This window comes from Schistocerca serialis, chromosome 3 (genome assembly GCF_023864345.2).
Source record: "Schistocerca serialis cubense isolate TAMUIC-IGC-003099 chromosome 3, iqSchSeri2.2, whole genome shotgun sequence".
Classification (NCBI taxonomy): Eukaryota; Metazoa; Arthropoda; class Insecta; order Orthoptera; family Acrididae; genus Schistocerca; species Schistocerca serialis.
In genome coordinates, this window is record NC_064640.1 from 570576916 (window position 1) to 570602978 (window position 26063).

The 26063-nt window shown below is 39.8% G+C and overlaps 1 protein-coding gene across 1 annotated transcript in view; it reads right to left on the minus strand.

The window, feature by feature from the left end:
* Nucleotides 1-26063, minus strand: part of LOC126470462 (microtubule-associated protein futsch-like) — a 525429-nt gene that overhangs the window by 106575 nt on the left and 392791 nt on the right. Inside the window, exons 31-34 of the mRNA XM_050098320.1 lie at nucleotides 22014-22076; nucleotides 20258-20320; nucleotides 12463-12525; nucleotides 7762-7824 (exon numbers count right to left, since the gene is read on the minus strand). Coding sequence (XP_049954277.1) covers nucleotides 7762-7824; nucleotides 12463-12525; nucleotides 20258-20320; nucleotides 22014-22076 — 252 coding nt within the window. The remainder of the gene's footprint in view (nucleotides 1-7761; nucleotides 7825-12462; nucleotides 12526-20257; nucleotides 20321-22013; nucleotides 22077-26063) is intronic.

A 26063-nucleotide genomic window follows, 5' to 3' on the forward strand; every position in this document is an offset into this window, starting at 1 on the left:
CAGTTCCAGGCTGTCTGTGGATGCAGATGGTTGTCCACAGTGAGCAGTGTTTCTAACCTGAAATGTAAATATGGTACGCAATTAATGAATGTTATTTTCTCATGTGGGAATTATAATTTGTTTCTTTCTGCAGTTTATTCATTACTTGTTTTCTATATGTCCTTAATTACAACCACCCAGAAATCCACCACAACAAACCAACATCATTTGAACTTTTTCTACTGACTTCCAGACTTTTAAATGAGGCATGTTCTTCTAGGCTTTTCCTTTATTCCCCTCATTGCCATACATTAATAAATTCAGCAGTGGCACATTGTCAATTCGTAACCACAATTAAGTTGAAATATGTTTGCAGCATTGTCAATGAAGAACATCACTTTGCACTGTAAGCAAGTTTATTACGGACACCCATGTACGGATAGGATAGAAATAAAAATCATTGATCAGAAATGCTGCTATTTACAAAACTGTTGAAAATTTCAGAATATGCAAACATAAGAAATTTTGGGAACTAGAATTAATAAATAGTAAATTCAAGTAATTGCTGGTGGTCAGGTTCAGCCTCGCAATCCACCAGATGCCAGCAAGTGATGTTAACTGCTTCACCACGTTGTATGCTGCAGAGCTCTGGAATCACTCAGGAATGAGAGAAATAGGAAGTGCCAGGAAGCAAACGCAAAATGGCTGCACAAAAAATATGGAGAAATCCATAAAGAAATGATCATCATAAGGACTGTCACAGCATATATAAAAGTCAAAACAAGCTCCACTGAAATTAAAAGGCAGGGTGGCAACATTAAGAGTGCATTGGGAATTCCACTGTTGAATACAGAGGAGAGAGGACATACGTGGAAAGAGAACACAGAATGCTCTATGAGGGGGAGGAGTTATGTGATGACATGACAGAACAAGAAATTGAAGTCAATATGGAAGAGATAAGGGATCCAGTATTAGTGTTAGAATTAGAAGACCTTAGGAAGACTTGAGATCAAATAAATCAGAAGGGAAAGATAACATTCCATCAGAATTTCTAAAATCATTGGGTGAAGTGGCAACAAAATTGCTTATCATCCTGGTGTGTAGAGTCTATGATCCTGGTTGCATACCATCAGCCTTTTGGGAAAATTATCACCTACACATATCCATTTCCCAAGACACCAAGGGCAGATTTGTGTGGGATCTATTGGACAATCAGAGTAACAAGAGTAATATACAGAAGAATGGAAAAGATAACTGAGGATCTATTACATGACAATCAGTTCAGCTTTAGGAAAGGGAAAGGTAAAATGGGGGCAGCCCTGACATGCTTGACAATCAAAGCAATATCAAAGAAAAATCAAAGCACATTCATTGGATCTGCCAACAAAGAAAAAGTGTTAAGACACTGTAAAATGGTGTAAGATGTTCCAAATTCTGAGAAAAATAGACAATTGTGAAATCAATTTATCCATCCACCACAACTAACCATTTTCATTTAAACTAGGAGCAAGTTATAGGAAAAGATGGGTAATACACAATCTGTGTAAGAACCAAGAGGGAACAATAAAACTGGAAACAAAGAAAGCAGTGCTCAGATTAAAACGAGTGTAAGATTGAGACATAATGTTTCACATCTACTGATCAGTATATACATCAAATAAACAGAGACAAGAAGGGTGGGGGGGTGGGGGGTGGGGGGTGGGGGGGGAGAGAACAAGGTGACATAATGTCAGTGATAAGATTTGCTGATGAATTACAGGATCTGTTGAATAGACTAAACAGTCCAATGAGTACTGACTATGGAGTGAGAGTAAACCAAACAAAGACCAAAGTAATGAGAAGCTGCAGATAAGAGAATACAATGCAAAACTGATAATCACTATGTTAAGGAGTTCTCATACCTCAGAAGGAAAATGACACATGATGGGCAAAGCAAGGAGGACCTAACAAGCAGACCGGGACAGACAAAGAGGGTATTCCTGGCCAAAAGATGTATACTAGTATCACACACTGCCCTAAATTTGAGAAAGAAATTTCTGAGAATGCACATTCGGAGCACAGCTATGTACGATAGTGTCTCACGGACTGTGTAAAAGCCAGAACAGAAGATAATCGGAGTGTCTGAAATGTGGTTTTACAGAAGAATGTAAAAAATTTGGTGGGCTAATAAGGTTAAAAATCAGGAGGTTCTCAACAGAACAGTTGAAGAATGTAATGTATGGAGAACACTAACAAGAAGAATATGTAGGACAATAGGACATGAGTTATGAGATTAAGCGATAACTTTCATGGTACTAGAGGGAGCTGCAGAAGGTAAAAGCAGCAGCGGAAGATAGAGATTGAGAAGCATTTAAAAAATAACTAAGGCTCTAAGGTGCAAGTGCTATTCTGAGATGAAGAGATCGCCACAGGAAACGAATTTATAGCATGCTCCATTAAACCAGTCTGACATCTGATCACCACTTTAAAAAAATCTTTGAAAGGCACACAGCATCCTTGTGTTTGTATGTGGTTTTGTACACCACTATGACACCATACTCCTGAAGCCTCAGCATACAAACAACCAGTCAATCTGACTGATTCATTATGCTCATCATCTAGAAAAGAGAATCTTGGTTCATTACTGGCATGACTAATTTGCAAATAAATAAAGATACTCTTGTTCATGACCCCCACAATTCCTGGGCACTCTTTTGGTTTGAGAGTAGTCATCTCAGACTTGGAGGAGAATTCTCTGGAAGCATAAGCTATCACCTATTCGGCACCTTCCTCAACATGTACTATAAAAGCTATGATGGTAGGTGAAGTTCATGCTTCCTTAAGGACAAGTCAAGATTTTCTTGCACCACACTCTAGAAAAATTTGTCATCTCCCTGCAGCAGTTCTTGCAATGGACATGGGTGGGTAGGGTAAGCACATCCTGAAGGAACTTCTCACATCACAGTTGTGCCAAGAAGGTGGAAAAACTTGTGCCTGCTTTTATTTTCTTTGGATCATGATGACTCCATTGCCATTAACTAAGTGGACAAATTTTTTTTTCTTTTCCTTTTTTTCAGGCGAACGATAGGAAGTCTTTCAGATTCGGGGAGGCTTTCAGTGTGTATACACTTTAGCACAGTTCTCAGGTGGCTCGGATGTTCTTCAAATGTCTTCCAAAAATGACAGTATCATCCAGACAGCACAAATATGTTGCCCAAATAAGGTGTTGAAGAATGATGTCCATTATATATTCAAATGTGGTTGGTGCATTATATTGTCCAAAAGGCATAATTTTGAACTGATAAAAACTGTCAGGAGTTTTGATGGAAATCTTTCTCATGTCAACCTGATCAACCTCAGTTTTCCAATAGCCTGTCTATATGTCGTTAACTCAGAAATACTTTGCTCCTTTTGAGCAATCTGGATGGTCATCAACAACTGGCAATGGAGAAATACACTATGTGATCAAAAGTATCTAGACACCACCAAAAACATACGTGTTTCATATTAAGTGCATTGTCCTGCCACCTACTGCCAGATATTCCATATCAGCAACCTCAGTAGTAATTAGACATTGTGACGGAGCAGAATGGGGCACTCCATGGAACTCACGGACTTCAAACGTGGTAGGGTGATTGGGTGTCACTTGTGTCATACGTCTGTACTCGAGATTTCCACACTCCTAAACATCCCTAGGTCCACTGTTTCCGATGTGATAGTGAAGTGGAAACATGTAGGAACATGTACAGCACAAAAATGTAGAGGCCGAACTCATCTGTTGACTGACAGGGATCGCAGACAGTTGAAGAGAGTCGAGTACTATGACACTTAGGCGGGAGGTGAGAAAACTTCGATTTTGTGGTTGTGCGCCTGGTCATAAGCCACACATAATATCCGTAAATGCCAGACAACTCCTCGCTTGGTGTAAGGAGCATAAACATTTGATGATTGAATAGTGAAATATTATTGAGTGGAGTGACAAATTACGGTACACAATGTGCAGGGGACTTGCATCCCTTGTTGTTTTTCATGGCACTATCACGGCACAGGCCTACATTGATGTTTTAAAGCACCTTCTGCATTCCCTCTGTTGAAGAGCAATTCGGTGATGGAGATTGCATCTTGCAACACGACTGAGTGCCTATTCATAATGCACAACCTGTGGCACAGTGGTTACAAGACAATAACATACCTGTAATGTACCGGCCTGCACAAAGTCCTGACCTGAATCCTATAGAACACCTTTGGGATGTTTCGGGACACCGACTTTGTGCCAGGACTCACCAAGCAACATTAATACCTGTCCTCAATGCAGCACACTTTGAAGAATTGGTTGCCATTTCCCACGAAACCTTCCGGCACATGACTGAACATATGCCTAGGGTGGAAGCTGTCATGAAGGCTAGGAGTGGACCAACACCATATTAAATTCCAGCATTATTGATGAAGTGTGCCAGAAACTTGTGACTCATTTTCAGCCAGGTGTTCAGATACTTCTGATCACACAGTGTGTATTTCTTGTTAATACAGTTCAGTTCTCAGTAGTCAATGCACAAATGTCATATGCCATGTGTGTTTCTCACTATGACCATAGCAACCATAGCAGAGAACCAAGGACACACTGAGCGTTTAATGATGACACTTTTGTACCACTTTCTCCATTCCACCTGTGTTATTCATCATTCATCTGGCAACAATTTATATGATTGCTGGCTAATTGAAGGATGATCCACAGTGCAATCAACAATACACAGAAACAAACCTCTGAATTGGCTAGCTCATAGAGAGGCTGGTCGTCGATGAAGATGTCAATGAGATTTTGTGATATCATACTGACTGTCATCCATGGAGGATCTTTATCTGTGGTGGATTCACCTCCATAGATGGTTGATTCACTTAGTTTTTCAAATTCAGTGGCTAGGAGACTGGCTGGTACCTCTGACAAAGATAGGACATGGCAACACCATTTTGGAGAACAACTTCACACAGGGTATGACAATGGCGTTCATTCCATAGTTGACTGTAATCATTTACAGCTTGCTGGCATGAAGAGAAATGTTGTGATGGTTGACATCTGGTGGTGTAACAATTGCCAAACACTTGCCTTCTTCCCCTGCAACAGTATACACTGTGTCCAGGTGGACTACAGTGGATACAAACTGCCTTGTTTCTCCTGCTCTCCAAATGTCTGTTTCTCAGCGGTGCATTATCCTTGGCAGGAGTAACGGTTGAACCTGCTTTGGTCAGGTGCTGGGTTGTCATGTGATGGCTATAGTATTAGTTCAAGTTGACCAAATCAATTCATGCTGACAAATTTCACTGGTGGCGAGACTGGTGCTGAAGACTGAGAAACTTATTCTTTAACACACTGTGTGTGTGTGTGTGTGTGTGTGTGTGTGTGTGTGTGTGTGTGTGTGTGTGTGTGCGCGTGCGTGCGTGGGTGAGTTTGTGTGTGTGTGTGTGTGTGTGTGTGTGTGTGTGTGTGTGTGTGTGGATTTGGAGCGGTTCAACGATGCTGTCATCAGCACCCATATGCTGACTATGTGAGACCAAAGGAGCTTCTCCCTTGTCCTCTTGTTTACATCAACACACAGGACTCCTCTGAATGGGGCAATGGAGCAAGTGAGGCAAGGCAGTCCATTACTAACAATGACATCTGATATGGGCAGCCACTAAGAGGCAAGTCGAGAAAAGAAGATCGGTGGATTATAAAACGAGTAATGGGAGGAGCCAGACAGTCTCTAACATACTGAAAGCGGTGACCTAAGAGCTGAGGTAGAGTGAAGACAAAACACAAAATCGTAAAACACATGCCTCATTCAACTCATTATCACCTAAATTTGAGGACAGGTCTGTCACATTTTACATCATCTACCACTTGCTGGCATGTGGTCAGTGTACATGGCCATTACCTCTTGTGTTCTTAGTCTGACATTCTGGCTATCATGATATGTTTAATCTCTTCTTGCACTACCTGTCATATAAGACAGGCAAGATCGTAGTGGTCTTCCACAACTACAACGGGTACCACATTCGGGAGTCAAATCATCTCTCATTCCTCTGACTCTTTTCTCTTCTCTTCCCTCAATTCTCTGGCGCCACTTCATGAATTTTTCTGCTGTTGTTACATCCTTTACCTCAAGAGCTGAACACATTTCATAAAGTATGTGTTTGGTAAGCTCTCTTGTATTCTGATTTAACAATTGGCATTACGGTCAAACTTCCACTAGGCAAATCTGCTAGTGATTTTCACCAAATGTTTTCTTCAATTCAGCATGGAACTTATCCCAGCTATCAAGCTTCTCTTCATTGTTCTTGATGTGTTGGCAAATGTGCCAACACCTTGTAGATAGAGGAGGCCGAAATCTAATGCAGACGGGCGTGAATTCTGGAACAGGATAAGTAGTGAATTCTCATAAGAAAAGTATGCAGCTCCTCGAATACTAATCTTTTATTCTTTGATGTGAATACAGCATTCATGATGAGACATTTCATACGATAACTATGCAACTATGTAAGGCTAACGGCGCCTTGCTAGGTCGTAGCCATGGACTTAGCTGAAGGCTATTCTAACAGTCTCTCAGCAAATGAGAGAAAGGCTTCGTCAGTGTAGTCGCTAGCAAAGTCATCGTACAACTGGGGCGAGTGCTATATCGTATCTCGAGACCTGCCTTGTGGTGGCGCTCGGTCTGTGATCACACAGTGGCGACACGCGGGTCCGACATGTACTAAATGGACCGCGGCCAATTTAAGCTACCACCTAGCAAGTGTGGTGTCTGGCGGTGACACCACAGTTCTCAGAAAACTGGTGGGCTGATCACTCAAGTAAAAGTACACATTTGTCCAACTTATTGTGTAATCCCACATGTAGTACTTCCTAACTTGGTGAGCCCCTTCAAACAATTTGTCAGGCACAGACCGAAAGTTCCAGGAAACATTGATGGATGCCCAACTTCCAGGTTTTTTGGAATCCATTGGTTTCCTGAATATACAGACGTGGGAATTATGTACTGCTTATATTCCAGTAATATACATGTTTTGAGGTACTCAACATCTCCACCAAACAATGCCACATCATAACCACAATCAAGTCCTTATCAAAAAATTTCATCGTCAGTGACAAACAACACGTAACACTAAAATAATTTTTATTGTGGACGCCAATGTACAGAGAGAACAGAACTGACCTCTCCGATAGAAACTTCAAATATTCCAATCATTACAAACTTAAGAAATGTCAAGTACCTTCCAGAAATGATAAATAATAAATAAGCATTACCTATTGGTGGTCAGTCTGAACACACAACCCAGAGTATGTAAGTCAGTGCCACTAACCTCCGCACAACATTCCATGCTGTTGCTTGAAGCAAAATAATGAGTTAATATTTTAAAAGTTAGAACCATGTGTCACAGTGACAAATAATGAATTAACTTCTATTCTTGATATTCAAATAATGATCACCATCGACTAGGGGTGGCACCCATGACTACTGCTGAAAATGACCTGGGTCTTACGTTTGATTCAAGCCACTGCTTAAATTATGAATTAAAATCTACAGCAATGGCACCTGAAGAGCTCCAGTGTAGGGGTCACCATCATTCTGTCAAAAGCGTTATAAGAAAGGACAGTACAGCGGATGGAGTTTCAAGATATCCATTTGCATTTTTTGTCGGAAAGTGCCACATCAGTGACATGTGGAGTATGTACATACATAGATATGTATTCAAGCATGTAATTCAGATGAAGAAATAACTATCAGTTAACAGTATCTGAACTACCGATTCGACAATTGCAATACTTACAGCACTACTGTCTTCCTTTGAAGGTTGAGGGCTATCCGGTAATCTTGTCTCAAGAACTGGCTCCTGTAATCAGAGCAATTGCCTTTTCAGGTAAGTGTTATACTTAATTAAAACAAAACAAATAATGTTAAAAAATATAGAGAGATAAATAGCCTGGCCAAATAGTTAAAACCTATGAGTGTTACTTTCTGCAACAACTTTCTCTAGCATCGGTAGCAAGAATTATGTCCCCCGAAGAGAAGTACTCAACAGCCTTAACAATTTTTCTAACTACTGAAATAATCCACATATGGTGGTGAGATGTTCACACCACTCTTTCACATAAATTGCTTAAGTTCATGACAGAAAAATAAAAGATAAAATCACTGTAATGGCACAATAACTTCAGAGAAAAACTTAAAGCCACTCGGATACCTAAAGGTTCGCCCTTCTTTCATCTCAATATATGAGCGTAATGTGCAAATTTACAAGTTCAAACTATATTCACAGTACACTAAGGTGTTTCACAATGTCATTGCCTAGTATATTTAAAAATTGGCTACAGGCAATTGAAGGAAAGAAGGCCTGTATTTAATATCCCATCAATAACATCTTCATCAGAAACACAGCACAAACACACTTACAAAAAGGCAAAGACATAAATAATGAAGATATCTCTGAAATTTGTTCTTAGTACTTTCTACCGAATTATGTAAAATTCATTTTTAAGAACTCTTTCTTTTATTTGCCATGCTGCCTTAATATTTTATTATTTAACTCTAAACTTGGTACCTGAAAATTCTCATATAACTTTTTATTTTACACATCACATCAATTTTCTAAATAAACTCTCAAGATTTCTGGCCTGAAGCATTCTCTTGGCTGTACAAACAAAGGCTGCTAATAATTACACTTCATATTTGAAGCCAGTGCAGACATAACACTCTTTACCATATGGGTAACCAAATTTATAAGAATGATGTGCAGACTGTGTGCTGCCGGATTTGGCTGGTTACTAAATAAAGATGCCCTTGTTCATGGCAGCAACAAATTCAGGGCAGTCCTTTGGTTTGAGATTAGTTCATCTCTGACTTGGAGGAGAATACTCTGGAAGCATAAGCTGTCACCCATTCGGCACCTTTCTAATCAGGTACTAGAAATTTACCTAACCCATCAATGCTAGTGTTGGTGTGAAGTTCTGGATATTCCTGTCAGAAAAAGCTATGACTGAAGGTGACGTTCATGCCTCCTTAAGGACACGAAAAGATCTTCTTGCACCTCATTCTAGGAAAATTCTGCATCTCCCTACAGCAGTTCACGCAATGGACATCCCTTGTTGCAGAAGTCCTTTCTGAATCACTGGTAGGGTCAGCACATCCTGAAGGAACTTCTCCCGCTACAGTCATGTCGAGAAGTTGGAAAATCTGTGCTTGCATTTATTTTCTGTGGATCAGGATGGACTTCAATGCCATTAACTAAATGCCTCAACATTTTAACAGATTCAGGGGAAGACGTTCAGTATGAACATACTTCACCACAGTTCTCAGGTGGCTCACATGTTCTTGAAATGTCTTCCAGAGAGCAAAATCATATTGTACATATAAGGTGTTGAAACAAGTTGTCCATCATATGTTCAATTGTGGCTAGAGGATTATACAGACCAAAATACACAACTCTGAACTCATACAGACCATCCGGAATTATGAGGGCAATCTTTCTCCAATCAGCCTTGACAGCCTCAGATTCCCAATAGCCTGTCTATATGTGATAGTTAAGAAAAACTTTGCTACTTTTCAGCAATCTAGGCTGTCATCAATGGCTGGAATGGACAGCTGTATTTCTTCTTGATATAGTTAAATGGTTAGTACACAATCCAGAAACACCACGTGCCATGTGTATTTTTCACTATTCACATGGGAGAGAACCAAGGACTCTCTGAAGGTTTAGTGATAAAAAGTTGCAGTAACTTCTCCACTCCAGCTGCGTTATCTGTCATTCAACTGGCGATACACTATATGACTGCTGGCTAAGTGAAGGACGAGTCCCAGTCTTAAAATGGTGTTTTACCATTAGCACATAATGTCTGTCTGTTTTCCACTCCGGAATTGAAAGCACTCGAAAACTAACACAAAACTATTATCACTTGCTGACACGGTTCTTTCCTCAGGCCAGATCCCATAGGTAATTCGACAGTAGCTTCCTCCCCTGCATTGTCCAGAGTCGTAGAACAGCATGACTCTTTTCATCAATGGCACTCGGCTACCCACCTGGGACAGCTTTGGCTGCTCTTGTTATGGATGAGTTGTGACAGCTTATCACAGTTAGTGAGACTAAGTTCTCATTGAACACCTGCAGTACTTATGATCATCACTATCATGTAGATTCCTTTTATGGGCCTGAGTACCTTTTTGCAATTGGCTAAAGCTTCACAGTAAAAGTGAGTATCTAGCCTGGTGACTGGAACTCTTGTTGTTGATCATTGTGGGATAAAAATGCTTCAACAACACACATCCACAGCAATGTTTATTATGTACTTGCTGGAATGGCTTCGTCATGCCTGCAAGAAGTACCATCCAAGAATGATATTATGACTACATTCTGTTGACACAACAAATGTGAAGGACTGTGTTCCGATAGTGATAGTTATTCTTGCAAATCATGTTTCTCTTGGCTGAGCATATTTCCCATTTACAAGTATAAACACAATTGTAATCATATCACAAAATACAACTTCTTTAGCTGGCAATGAGAAGCATTCAACATTACAGAGAAACAAACCTCTGAGTTGCCTAGCTCCTAGACAGGTTGGCTGTCAATGATGACTTCCATCACATTTCCTGACATCTTAATGACTGTCACACATGGAGGGTTCTCTCTTATGGTGGATTCCCCTCCACAGATGCTCGTTTCAATTAGTTTTCCTGAATTCAGGGACTAGGTGAGTGGGTGGTTCCACTCTACGACAATGGGGAGTGGCTATGGAATGTTGGGGAACAATCTCAGCCAAGATATGATAATGGGATTTGTCCCACTGTTCACTATAATCACCTACAGCTTAATGACATGAATAGAACTGTTGTGATGGTTGATAGCTGGTGGTGTAATAGATGTTGAATACATCTTTAGGAGATGGTTGTACTTGCTTTGGGCAGGTGTTGGGTTGTCATGTGATGGTTATGGCTTAAGTTTAAGTTGGCCAAGTGAATTTTTACTGACATGTTTGACTGGTGGCACAGATTGGTGCTAAAAATTGATAAACTTCTGCTTTAAAATACTCTACATCGGCCTCACATGGGGTCAGGGTACATGGCTGCTCCCTCTTGTGTACTTAGTTTCACAGTTCTGGCTGTCATAAAATGCTGAATCCACTCTCTCACTACCGAGTATATGTGAGAGGCAAGATCATGGGGTCTTCCACAGATGCAACAGTTACCACATTTGCGAGTCAAGACATAACTCATTCGTCTGACTCTTTTCTCTGCATTCCCTCATTTCTCTAACACCACTTCATAAACTCTTCTGTTGTTATCACATCCTTTACCGCACGAACAGCACACCTTCTGCAAAGTGTGAGGTTTTGTCAGCTTCTTTTATATTCAGATTTACAATGTGGCATAGGGCCATAATATTCTGTAACACTGTCCTTTCTGCATGCCAGTGCCACCTGCTTTGCAATTGTTCTCCCACTACGTAGAGTTGCTGGTAATTGTCACCAACTGTTTTCTTTGGTTTGGCACGGCCTTTATCCCAACTATCACACTCCTCTTCATTCTTCTTGGGACTCTGGTGGACTGAGAACTCAAATAAAAGTACACATTTGCCAAGCTCATCGTGTCATCCTACATGTTGTATTTGCAGACTTAGTCATGCCCTGACCAGAAATCCAGAAAACATTGTTGGCTGCCTGACTTCCTGTCCTTTTTGAATTAATTGGTTTCCTGAATATATAGACCATGGGAATAATGTACTGGTTACATTCTGGTGATGCACATATTTTGAAGTAATCAACATCTCCACCAAACAATTTCACACTGCCCAAATTCAAAAGTTGCATCTTCTTAGCACTGACAGCATTTTTATTGTATACTCCAATGTACAGAGAGAACAGAAGTGAACTCTTTCATAGAAACACCAAATATTCCACAACATGCAAACATTACAAACATAAGAAATTTCAAGAACCTTCCAGAAATGATAAATAATAAATGAGGATTAACTATCGGCGATCAATTTGAATTGACAACTCAGAGCATGCAAACCAGTGCTCCTAACCTCTACACAACACCACATGCCATAGAGCTTGAAGCAAAATAAACAGTTAACCTTTTAAATGTTAGAAGAAAGTGTCACAGCGACTGATACTGAATTAACTTCTATTCTTGATATTCATATAAATGATCACCATGGTCTAGGATTGACGTCTATGAATACCGCAGAAAATTTCCTGGGTCTTACGTCTGATACAAGCCACTGCTTAAATTATGTATCAAAAACCAGCAGCAAAAGCTGCTGAAGAAATCCAGTGTAAGGGTCACCATTATCCTGTGAACAACCTTGTCAGAAAGGACGGTATTGTGGATGTATGTTCAGGATACCCCTTTTCACTTTGTGTTGGAAAGTGCCACATCAGTGGCATGTGGAGATTGTATATGTAATGCAGATGTAGAAATAACAATTAGTTAACAGTTTCTGAACTACTGAATTGGCAATTGCATTACTTACAGCACTACTGTCTTCATTTGAAGGTTGAGGCCTATCCGGTAGTCTTGTTACAAGAACTGGCTCCTGTAATCAGAGTAGTAGAGGGGGTATTTCAGACAAGTAGTGAAGGAAGTACTCACAATACTGCATAAAAGCAACAATTTTGAGATAATAAATTACCTTTTCAGGTAAGAGTAATACATAATTAAAACAAAACAAACAAAGGTTAAAACTACAGAAAGATAAATAGATGGGCCAAAGTTAAGACCCACAGATCTTATTTTCTGCAACAACTTTCTCTATCATCGGTAGCAAAACTTGTCCCCCGAAGGGAAGTACTCAACAGTCTTAACAATCTTTCTAACTACTGAACATAATCCACATGTGATGCTGAGTGTTCACACCACTCACTCACATTAAATTATTTATGTTCACAAAATAAAAATGAAAGATAAAATCATTGTAATGGCACAAAAACTTCAGAGACTAGCTTCAAGCTACAAAGATTCGGACAGGCTCTCTGTTCTCTCATCTCAATATACACTTTACCACAGTTCTCAGGTGGCTTGGATGTTCTTCAATTGTCTTCCAAAAATGACAGTATCATCCAGACAGCACAAATATGTTGTCCATATAGGGTAATGAAGAAGGTTGTCCATTATATATTCAAATGTGGCTGCTGCATTATTAAGTCCAAAAGGAATAACTTTGAACTCATAGAAACTGTCAGGAGTTTTGATGGAAATCTTTCTCAAGACAGCCTGAACAACCTCAGTTTTCCAATAGCCTGTCTACATGTCCTTAGTTCAGAAATACTTTGCTCCTTTCGAGCAATCTGGATTGCCATCAACAACCAGCAATCGAAATTTACACTATGTGATCAAAAGTATCTAGACACCACCAAAAACATACGTGTTACATGTAAAGAGCATTGTGCTGCCGCCTACTGCCAGGTACTCCACATCAGTGACCTCAGTAGTCATTAAACATCATGAGAGAGCAGAGTGGGGCACTCCATGGAACTCATGGACTCCAAATATGGTAGGGTGATTGGGTGTCACTTGTGTCATATGTCTGTACTTGAGATTTCCACACTCCTAAATATCCCCAGGTCCACTGTTTCCGATGTGATAGTGAAGTGGAAACATGTAGGAACATGTACAGCACAAAAATGTAGAGGTTGAACTCATGTGTTGACTGACAGGGACCGCAGACAGCTGAAGAGGGTCGAGTACTATGACACTTAGGCGGGAGATGAGAAAACTTCGATTTTGTGGTTGAGCGCCTGCTCATAAGCCACACATAACGTCCGTAAATACCAGACAACTCCCCGCTTGGTGTAAGGAGCATAAACATTTGATGATTGAATAGTGAAATATTACAGAGTGGAGTGACAAATTACGATACACAATGTGGCTATCCGATGGTAGAGTGTGGGTATGGCGAATGCCACTGTGTGTGGCGCCAAGAGTAAAACTCTGAGGTGGTGGTATTATGGTGTGGATGTGTTTTTTATGGAGGGGGCTTGCATCCCTTGTTGTTTTTCATGGCACGGTCACAGCACAGGCCTACATTGATGTTTTGAAGCACCTTCTGCATTCCCTCTGTTGAAGGGCAATTCGGGGATGGAGATTGCATCTTTCAACACGACTAAGCGCCTACTCATAATGCACAACCTGTGGCACAGTGGTTACTGTTGTGGCGTAACAAGCTTGCTACGCCACACTGGGAAGGGAGCCGAAAGAAAGGCACGCGTACACACACGCCGACTGGCGTCAAGTCTGGAACAGGATAACTATTGAATGGTAGCAAGAAAAGTACGTAGCTGCTTTATACTTGACTTTTATTCTTTAACGAATACAGCATTCTTCGTGAGACATTTATACGATAACTCTCAAACTAGGTAAGGCTAATGGCGCCTTGCTAGGTCGTAGCCATGGACTTAGCAGAAGGCTATTCTAACTGTCTCTTGGCAAATGAGAGGAAGGCTTCATCCGTATTGTCGCTAGCAATGTTGTCGTACAACTGGGCGAGTGCTCTATCGTATATCGAGACCTGCCTTGTGGTGGCACTAGGTCTGCGATCACACAGTGGCGACACGCGGGTCCGACATGTACTAAATGGACCGCGGCCGATTTAAGCTACCACCTAGCAAGTGTGGTGTCTGGCGGTGACGCCACAGTTACAAGACAATAACATACCTGTAATGTATTGGCCTGCACAGAGTCCTAATCTGAATCCTATAGAACACCTTTGGGATGTTTTGGAACACCGACTTTGTGCCAGGCTTCACCGAGCAACATTAATACCTCTCCTCAGTGCAGCACACTTTGAAGAATGGGTTGCGATTTCCCATGAAACCTTCCATCACATGTTTGAACATATGCCTATGGTGGAAGCTGTCATCAAGGCTAGGGGTGGGCTAACACCATATTGAATTCCAGCATTATCGATGGAGTGTGCCAGAAACTTTTGACTCATTTTCAGCCAGGTGTTCAGATACTTCTGATCACATAGTGTGTATTTCTTGTTTATATAGTTCAGTTCTCAACAGTCAATGCACAAATATCATATGCCATGTGTGTTTCTCACTAGGACCATAGCAACCATAGCAGAGAACCAAGGACACACTGAGCGTTTAATGATGACATCTTGCACCACTTTCTCCACTCCACTTGGGTTATTCATCATTCATCCGTTGTTTTGGGGAACGAGACCAGACAGCGAGGTCATCGGTCTCATCAGATTAGGGAAGGATGGGAAGGAAGTCGGCCGTGCCCTTTCAAAGGAACCATCCCGGCTTTTGCCTGGAGCGATTTAGGGAAATCACGGAAAACCTAAATCAGGATGGCCGGACGCGGGATTGAACCGTCGTCCTCCCGAATGCGAGTCCAGTGTCTGACCACTGAGCCATTCATCTGTTAACCATCTATAGGAGTGCTGGCTAATTGAAGGATGATCTCCAGTGCATTCAACATTACACAGAAACAAACCTCTGAATTGGCTAGCTCCTAGACAGGCTGGCCGTCGATGAAGATTTCAATGAGATTTTGTGATATATTAGTGACTGTCATCCATGGAGGATCTTTATCTGTGGTGGATTCACCTCCATAGATAGTCGTTTCACATAGTTTTTTTCAAATTCAGTGGCTAGGAGAGTGGCTGGTACCTCTGACAAAGACAGGACATGGCAACACCATTTTGGAGAACAACTTCACACAGGGTATGACAATGGCCTTCATCCCATAGTGGACTATAACTATCTACAACCTGCTGGCATGAAAAGAACTGTTGTGATGGTTGACATCTGGTGGTGTAACAATTGCCAAACACTTGCCTTCTTCCCCTGCAACAGTATACACTGTGTCCAGGTGGACTACAGTGGATACAAAATGCCTACTTTCCCCTGCTCTCCAAACGTCTGTTGCTCAGCGGTGCATTATCCTTGGCAGGAGGAATGGTTGAACCTGCTTTGGTGAGGTGCTGGGTTGTCATGTGATGGCTACAGTATTAGTTCAAGTTGACCAAATCAATTCATGCCGACAAGTTTCACTGGTGGCCGAGACTGGTGCTGAAGACTGATATACTACTTCTTTAACACACCGTGTGCGTGTGTGTGTGTGTGTGTGTGTGTGTGTGTGTGTGTGTGTGTGTGTGTGTGTGTGTGTGTGTGCGCTCGCACAAAAATGGTTCAAATGACTCTGAGCACTATGCGACTTAACTTCTGAGGTCATTAGTCGCCTAGAACTTAGAACTAATTAAACCTAACTAACCTAAGGACATCACACACACCCATGCCCGAGGCAGGATTCGAACCTGCGACCGTAGCGGTCACGCGGTTCCAGACTGAAGCGCCTTCAACCGCACGGCCACACCGGCCGGCTGTGCTCGCACATTTGAAGTGGTTCAACAATGTAGTCATCAGCACCCATACGCTGACTATGTGAGAGCAATGGGGCTTCTCCCTTATGCTCTTGTTTACATCAACACACACGACTCCTCTGTATGGGGCAATGGAGCAAGTGAGGCAAGGCACACCATTACTAACAATGACATCTGATATGGACAGCCACTAAGAGGCAAGTCCAGAAAAGAAGATCGGTGGATTATAAAAGCAGTAATGGGAGGAGCCACACATTCTCTAACAGGGTGTATACATGGACAAGGGAAAAAAAAAAAAAAATTCCCAGATTTTCCCCGGAATTCCTGGTTAAAAATACACTTTCTCCCGGGAGACAGTATATTTTCCCTTATCAATCCTTTGAATGGCTATGGTTTTATACACGGGCGTACAATTTCACAGCACTTTAGAAAACGAAACTCAGGGAAAAAGACACGTTTTAGAAATATTTTTGATGTGCAGCAACATATACGCTGCGTATTTTCCTATTACGAAAGTATACATTGGAATTCCATCAGACTCCGCATGTTGCTTTCCAAATCATTGAGATCAAGATTTCGATGCACTTTTGTAAGCCGTTCGTAGCTTATGTCACATGATCTCGCCAGCCGATGACAGCAGATATTCAGAGCATAGGACACTTGATGTAGTCAGCCAACAGCAACATCACTATTAAGTAGCACAAACACACGAACAGGGAAAGTTAATAGTTTGAATTAATCTACATAGTGTTGCTACAAGAAAAGCAATGATTTAACATATAATAATATTGGTCTGTAAGGTCAATAAGCTGCAAGAGAGCTAAGCTTTCGCATATACTGTTGATCTTTTTTGCGCATGTTACACTTTAAGATACATCACACAAATGTGCCAGTAAAATTTTTAATAATGACATAAATGTCTAAACTTCAGGGTTCGAAATTCTTCTAAATGGCTCATCATCAAAGAGTTGATTTTGAAATGAGAGTCAAATGGTCTGTGATTTAATAAATTCATGGCACATCCTTGCACATAGTTCAACTTACATAAAAGGATATTTACTTTGATAGTAACATTCTAACAAACAATCTGTCATCACCAATTCTGTAGCTATTCCTGCCATTGTCAAAATTTGTTCTCCAATTAACTTAACTAACCCTGCCAGAATCACAGGTTTAGTTATCCCACGATTATTTTCCAGTTAGGCATTATTACGTGTTCGAACAACATGTTTTCCGCGTTACTTCCAGAGTAGAACTTAAGCGGCTGCTAACCAGAGACTGTACAACTGGTCCTTACTAGTGTAGCGATCTGGCCAAAACTTTTCTGTCAAAATTTCATTTTCTTGGATACACCGAGAAGATAATATGTAATTTTTCTCACCTGTTATTCCTGTCAGTCGTTTATTTCCATTCTGGTAGTCTGAATCTATGGATTTCGCTAGTAATTATAAACAATGCTGATCATTCGCAAGCCCAATCAACCACATAATCAGACAGTGATTGGCATTCATCCGTTCGGCTTTACTCCCTCAGCTCGTATAGCCCCGTCCCCTTTTCTCTGCGGAAAGTTAATTTCTATATGCGACAAGGATTCTCCTGACAGAGACATCATGTACACTATGAATGGATTCAAAAGTCAACTTATGATTCATTCAGAAATCAAAATGTGTTCAAAAATGTTCAAAAACCAACAGGGAAGCGTTTCAAAATCATATGAATAATCGATAGACAAACGTGCGCTGGATGCTAGGCACTTTGTAAAACAAGGTTTTTTCCCCAAGAATATGAATTTGGCAATCGCTTTTCCCGGTAGCATCTAGCTGCTTGCTGCGACTGCTTGCACAGCCACATTCCTGTAGCCAGCAGCGGGAGAATCTACTACTTAAACGTGACTCAACTGCTCATGTCCATGAGCCCGCTCATAACTGCTAAAACAAATCAAAGGTAAACAGTTGCTCATTTTAAGCAACTTCTCGTTACAAAGCACTGCATATCTTCCTGAAGCCTTTGACACATTTTCAATTGGCAGACGATTGCATAAACACTGTGTGTCGTCGTTGTATATGTGCACATTTCCTTTGCAATTTAAGTTATTTTCGTTTTTTTCTCTCGTTTACATTTTGTTGTTGAAGTATTATTCTGCAGTAATGGGATACAGTAATATCCTTTGTTAGAGTATCGGTTCTTACCAGTCAAAATTACAAAAAATTAACTGAAAACTAAAACAATGAAAAATTCCCAGAATTCTGAAAATATCCCGGGATTTTTTCCGGTTTTCTCCCGGATGACAAAATTCCCGGGTTTTTCCCGGATCTCCCGGTTGTCCCGGGTCGTATACACCCTGTCTAACATACTGAAAATGATGACCTAAGAGCTGATGTAGATGTGAAGGCAAAACACAAAATCATAAAACACGTGACACATTCAACTCTTATCACCTAAACTTGAGGACAGGTCTGTCACATTTTACATAATCTACCACTTGCTGGCATGTGGTCAGTGTACATGGCCATTACCTCTTGTGTTCTTAGTCTGACATTCTGGCTATCATGATATGTTTAATCTCATATTGCACTACCTGTCATATAAGACAGGCAAGATCATAGTGGTCTTCCACAACTACAACGGGTACAACATTTGGGAGTCAAATCAGATCTCATTCCTCCGACTCTTTTCTCTTCTCTTCCCTCAATTCTCTGGCGCCACTTCATGAATTTTTCTGCTGTTGTGACATCCCTTACCACAAGAGCTGAACATACTTCATAAAGTATGGGTTTTATAAGTTCTCTTGTATTCTGCTTTAAGAAGTGGCATTAGGGTCAAACTTCCACTAGGCAAATCTGCTAGTGATTTTCACCACGTTTTCTTCAGTTCAGCATGAAATTTATCCCAGCTATCAAGCTTCTCTTCGTTTTTTCCCATGACACTGGTGGTCTGAGAACTCAAGTAAAAGTACACATTTGCCAACCTCATCATGTCATCCCACATGTTGTATTGTAACTTGGTTAACCCCTTCAAACAATTTGTCAGGCACTGACCAGAAGTTCCAGGAAACATTGATGGATACCCGACTTCCAGCTCTTTTGGAATCCATTGGTTTCCTGAATATACAGACCATGGGAATTATGTACTGCTTATATTCCAGTAATGTACATGTTTTGAAGTACTCAACATCTTCACCAAACAATGACATATCACAACCACAATCAAGTCCAAATCGAAAAGTTTCATTGTCAGTGAAATACTACACCTAACACTAAAATAATTTTTATTGTAGACACCAATGTACAGAGAGAATAGAACTGAACTCTTCGATAGAAACATCAAATATTCCACAATACGCAAACACTACAAACTTAATAAATGTCAAGTACCTTCCAGAAATGATATATAATAAATAAGCATTATCTATTGGTGGTCAGTCTGAACACAAAACCTAGAGTATGTAAGGCAGTGCCACTAACCTCCGCACAACATTCCATGCTGTATAGCTTGAAGCAAAATAATGAGTTAATATTTTAAAAGTTAGAACCATGTGTCACAGTGACAAATACTGAATTAACTTCCATTCTTGATATTCAAATAAATGATCACCATCGACTAGGGGTGGCACCCATGACTACTGCTGAAAATGTCCTGGGTCTTACGTTTGATTCAAGTCACTGGTTAAATTATGAATTAAAATCTACAGCAATGGTAACTGAAGAGCTCCAGTGTAAGGGTCACCATCATTCTGACAAAAGCCTCATAAGAAGGGACAGTACAGTGGATGGAGTTTCAAGATACCCATTTGCCACTTTGTGTCGGAAAGTGGCACATCAGTGATATGTGGAGTACGTACATACGTATATGTATGCAAGCACGTAATGCAGATGTAGAAATAACTATCAGTCAACAGTTTCTGAAATACTGATTTGGCAATTGCAATACTTACAGAACTACTGTCTGCCTTTGAAGTTTGAGGGCTATCCGGTACTCTTGTCTCAAGAACTGACTCCTGTAATCAGAGCAATTACCTTTTCAGGTAAGTGTTATACATAATTAAAACAAAACAAAAAATGTTAAAATTATACAAAGACAAATAGCCTGGTCAAATACTTAAAACCTACGAGTGTTATTTTCTGCAACAACTTTCTCAACCATCGGTAGCACGAAATTATGTACCCTGAAGGGAGGTACTCTACAGTCTTAACAATCTCTCTAACTACTGAACATAATCCACATATGATGGTGAGATGTTCACATCACTCTTTCACATAAATTGCTTATGTTCATGACAGAAAAATAAAAGATAAAATCACTGTAATGGCAAAATAACATCAGAGACAAACTTCAAGCCTCTAGGATACCTAAGTACACTAAGGTGTTTCACAATGTCATTGCCTAGTATACATAAACATTGGCTACAGGCAATTGAAGGAAGGAAGTCCTGTATTTAACATCCGATCAATAACATCATCAGAAACACAGCACAAACACACAGCACAGCACAAACACAAAGTTGAACACATTTCATAAAGTATGTGTTTCGTAAGCTGTCTTGTATTTCGATTTAAGAAGAGGCATTAGGGCAAACTTCCACTAGGCAAATCTGCAAGTCATTGTCACCAAAAGTTTTCTTCAGTTCAGCATGGAATTTATCCCAGCTATCAAGCTTCTCTTCGTTTTTCTCACAACACTGGTGGGCTGAGAACTCAAGTAAAAGTACACATTTGCCTAGCTTATCGTGTCATCCCACATGTTGTATTTGCTAACTTGGTGAGCTCCTTCAACCATTTTGTCAGGCACTGACCAGAACTCCCGGGAAACATTGACAGATTCCCAATTTCAAACTCTTTTCGAATCCATTGGTTTCCTGAATATACAGAATGTGGGAATTATGTACTGCTTGTATTCCAGTAATATACATGTTTTGAAGTCCTCAACATCTCCACCAAACAGTGCCACATCATAACCACAATCAAGTCCAAATCAAAAAGTTTCATCGTCAGTGACATACAACATCTAGCACTCAAATAATTTTTATTGTAGACACCATTGTACAGAGAGAATAGAACTGAACTTTTCAATAGAAACTTCAAATACTCCACAATATGCAAACATTACAAACTTAAGAAATTTTAAGTACCTTCCAGAAATGATAAATAATAAAATAAGCATTAACTATTGGTGGTCAGTCTGAACACAAAACCCAGAGTACACAAGCCAGTGCCACTAACTTCTCCACAACATTCCATGTTGTATAGCTTGAAGCAAAATAATGAGTTAATATTTCAAAAGTTAGAAGAAAGTGTCACAGTGACAAATACTGAATTAACTTCTACTCTTGATATTCAAATAAATGATCACCATCGACTAGGGTTGGCACCCATGAATAGTGCTGAAAATGACCTGGGTCTTACGCTTGATTCAAGCCACTGCTTAAATTATGAATTAAAATCTACAGCAATGGCACCTGAAGAGCTCCAGTGTAGGGGTCACCATCATTCTGTCAAAAGCGTTATAAGAAAGGACAGTACAGCGGATGGAGTTTCAAGATATCCATTTGCATTTTGTTGCGGAAAGTGCCACATCAGTGACATGTGGAATATGTACATATGTAGATGTGTATTCAAGCATGTAATGCAGATGGAGAAATAACTATCAGTTAACAGTATCTGAACTACTGATTCGACAATTGCAATACTTACAGCACTACTGTCTTCCTTTGAAGGTTGAGCGCTATCCGGTAATCTTGTCTCAAGAACTGGCTCCTGTAATCAGAGCAATAGCATTTTCAGGTAAGTGTTATACATAATTAAAACAAAACAAATAATGTTAAAAAATATAGAGAGATAAATAGCCTGGCCAAATAGTTAAAACCTACGAGTGTTACTTTCTGCAACAACTTTCTCTAGCATCGGTAGCAAGAATTATGTCCCCCGAAGAGAAGTACTTGACAGCCTTAACAATTTTTCTAACTACTGAAATAATCCACATATGGTGGTGAGATGTTCACACCAATCTTTCACATAAATTGCTTATGTTCATGACAGAAAAACAAAAGATAAAATCATTGTAATGGCACAATAACTTCAGAGAAAAACTTCAAAGCCACTCGGATACCTAAAGGTTCGCCCTTCTTTCATCTCAATATATGAGCATAATGTGCAAATTTACAAGTTCAAACTATATTCACAGTACACTAAGGTGTTTCACAATGTCATTGCCTAGTATATTTAAAAACTGGCTACAGGCAATTGAAGGAAGGAAGACCTGTATTTAATATCCTATCAATAACATCTTCATCAGAAACACAGCACAAACACACTTACACAAAGGCAAAGACATAAATAATGAAGATATCTCTGAAATTTGTTCTTAGTACTTTCTACCGAATTATGTAAAATTCATTTTTAAGAACTCTTTCTTTTATTTGCCATGCTGCCTTAATATTCTATTATTTAACTCTGAACATGGTAACAAAAAATTCTCACAACAATTTTTATCTTACACATCATTTTAATTCTTTAAATAATTCTCAAGATTTCCTTCCTGAAGCATTCTCTTGGCTGCACAAACAAAGGCTGCTAATAATTACACTTTAGATTTGAAGCCAATGTAGGCATAACACTGTTTACCGTATGGGTGACCAACTTTATGCGAATGATGTGCAGACTGTGTGCTGCAGGATTTGCACGGTTAGTAGTGTTGGTGTCATAACTTGCTGTTAGGCACTGGTACTGGAATGTCAATAGGGTTGAAACATCAGCATCAGTGTCCATTACAGTTGCAAAAGGTCAATATGGGTCTGCACAATGTCAGCAGGTCTTTCTCAAAAGCCATTCTACCAAAACACTGGCAATACTGCTGCTGCTGTTCATGAATATTGATCCATTGAAGGAATACGGAGATGTTCACTTTCCACACTGGGGTTCAAGAATATGAATCAAAAGCTAGAATTAACTGCTGATTTGGGAGTTACTCCTGGGAGAAGCTGATGGACAATTGCACCACAAATCGTGCAAAAAGTTAGTGTTGAAATCACTGAGAATGCTGGATGAATTGTGCAGTCTTCAAGCAGTGCACAACCTGTGTCATGACAGCTGAACATTCCATGGTCTACCATTTGAAAAGTGCTGTAGACAATTGGAAAATCAATTTATGTTGGTAACTGGCTAGAGCAGAAAGTTATTTTATAGAAGCATGTTTATTTGGAAAATATGCTGTATAATTTTATTTACTCCACCCATTTCAGTTCTTTCAACCATCATCAATTGGATGAAAAAATTATAACATCTGCTGGTTTAGAAACACAGATTTCTCATAGAAGACACTTTCACATACCATATGTAGCATTAGCAAAACAGAAAATGCAACACAATACAAGTCTGACAAACTCTTACAAAAAATTATAGGAAGTACATATGTCATCCTGATAGTAAATAGTCAGGAGTGCATGTTTAATTTATATAAGTTTTTTACAAGTGTGTCAAAATCTGATTATGATGCATTTTAAATTTGCCAATGCTACAGTTGGTGTTTGAAAGTGTCTTCTATGAGAAATACGCTTTTCTAAACCAACACATTTAATCATGTTCTCCTCCAGTTGATGATGGTTGAAACAACCAAATGTGGCTGAGGAAATATAATTCATACACCTCATTGGCAAACAATACACTTTTCTATAAGCTGTGGAACAGTATCTCTAGCGCAGTTCCAGGCTGTCTGTGGATGCAGATGGTTGTCCACAGTGAGCAGTGTTTCTAACCTGAAATGTAAATATGGTACGCAATTAATGAATGTTATTTTCTCATGTGGGAATTATAATTTGTTTCTTTCTGCAGTTTATTCATTACTTGTTTTCTGTATGTCCTTAATTACAACCACCCAGAAATCCACCACAACAAACCAACATCATTTGAACTTTTTCTACTGACTTCCAGACTTTTAAATGAGGCATGTTCTTCTAGGCTTTTCCTTTATTCCCCTCATTGCCATACATTAATAAATTCAGCAGTGGCACATTGTCAATTCGTAACCACAATTAAGTTGAAATATGTTTGCAGCATTGTCAATGAAGAACATCACTTTGCACTGTAAGCAAGTTTATTACGGACACCCATGTACGGATAGGATAGAAATAAAAATCATTGATCAGAAATGCTGCTATTTACAAAACTGTTGAAAATTTCAGAATATGCAAACATAAGAAATTTTGGGAACTAGAATTAATAAATAGTAAATTCAAGTAATTGCTGGTGGTCAGGTTCAGCCTCGCAATCCACCAGATGCCAGCAAGTGATGTTAACTGCTTCACCACGTTGTATGCTGCAGAGCTCTGGAATCACTCAGGAATGAGAGAAATAGGAAGTGCCAGGAAGCAAACGCAAAATGGCTGCACAAAAAATATGGAGAAATCCATAAAGAAATGATCATCATAAGGACTGTCACAGCATATATAAAAGTCAAAACAAGCTCCACTGAAATTAAAAGGCAGGGTGGCAACATTAAGAGTGCATTGGGAATTCCACTGTTGAATACAGAGGAGAGTGGACATACGTGGAAAGAGAACACAGAATGCTCTATGAGGGGGAGGAGTTATGTGATGACATGACAGAACAAGAAATTGAAGTCAATATGGAAGAGATAAGGGATCCAGTATTAGTGTTAGAATTAGAAGACCTTAGGAAGACTTGAGATCAAATAAATCAGAAGGGAAAGATAACATTCCATCAGAATTTCTAAAATCATTGGGTGAAGTGGCAACAAAATTGCTTATCATCCTGGTGTGTAGAGTCTATGATCCTGGTTGCATACCATCAGCCTTTTGGGAAAATTATCACCTACACATATCCATTTCCCAAGACACCAAGGGCAGATTTGTGTGGGATCTATTGGACAATCAGAGTAACAAGAGTAATATACAGAAGAATGGAAAAGATAACTGAGGATCTATTACATGACAATCAGTTCAGCTTTAGGAAAGGGAAAGGTAAAATGGGGGCAGCCCTGACATGCTTGACAATCAAAGCAATATCAAAGAAAAATCAAAGCACATTCATTGGATCTGCCAACAAAGAAAAAGTGTTAAGACACTGTAAAATGGTGTAAGATGTTCCAAATTCTGAGAAAAATAGACAATTGTGAAATCAATTTATCCATCCACCACGACTAACCATTTTCATTTAAACTACAAGTAAGTTATAGGAAAAGATGGGTAATACACAATTTGTGTAAGAACCAAGAGGGAACAATAAAACTGGAAACAAAGAAAGCAGTGCTCAGATTAAAATGAGTGTAAGATTGAGACATAATGTTTCACATCTACTGATCAGTATATACATCAAATAAACAGAGACAAGAAGGGTGGAGGGGTGGAGGGGGGGGGGGGAGGGGGAAGAGAACAAGGTGACATAATATCAGTGATAAGATTTGCTGATGAATTACAGGATCTGTTGAATAGACTAAACAGTCCAATGAGTACTGACTATGGAGTGAGAGTAAACCAAACAAAGACCAAAGTAATGAGAAGCTGCAGATAAGAGAATACAATGCAAAACTGATAATCACTATGTTAAGGAGTTCTCATACCTCAGAAGGAAAATGACACATGATGGGCAAAGCAAGGAGGACCTAACAAGCAGACCGGGACAGACAAAGAGGGTATTCCTGGCCAAAAGATGTATACTAGTATCACACACTGCCCTAAATTTGAGAAAGAAATTTCTGAGAATGCACATTCGGAGCACAGCTATGTA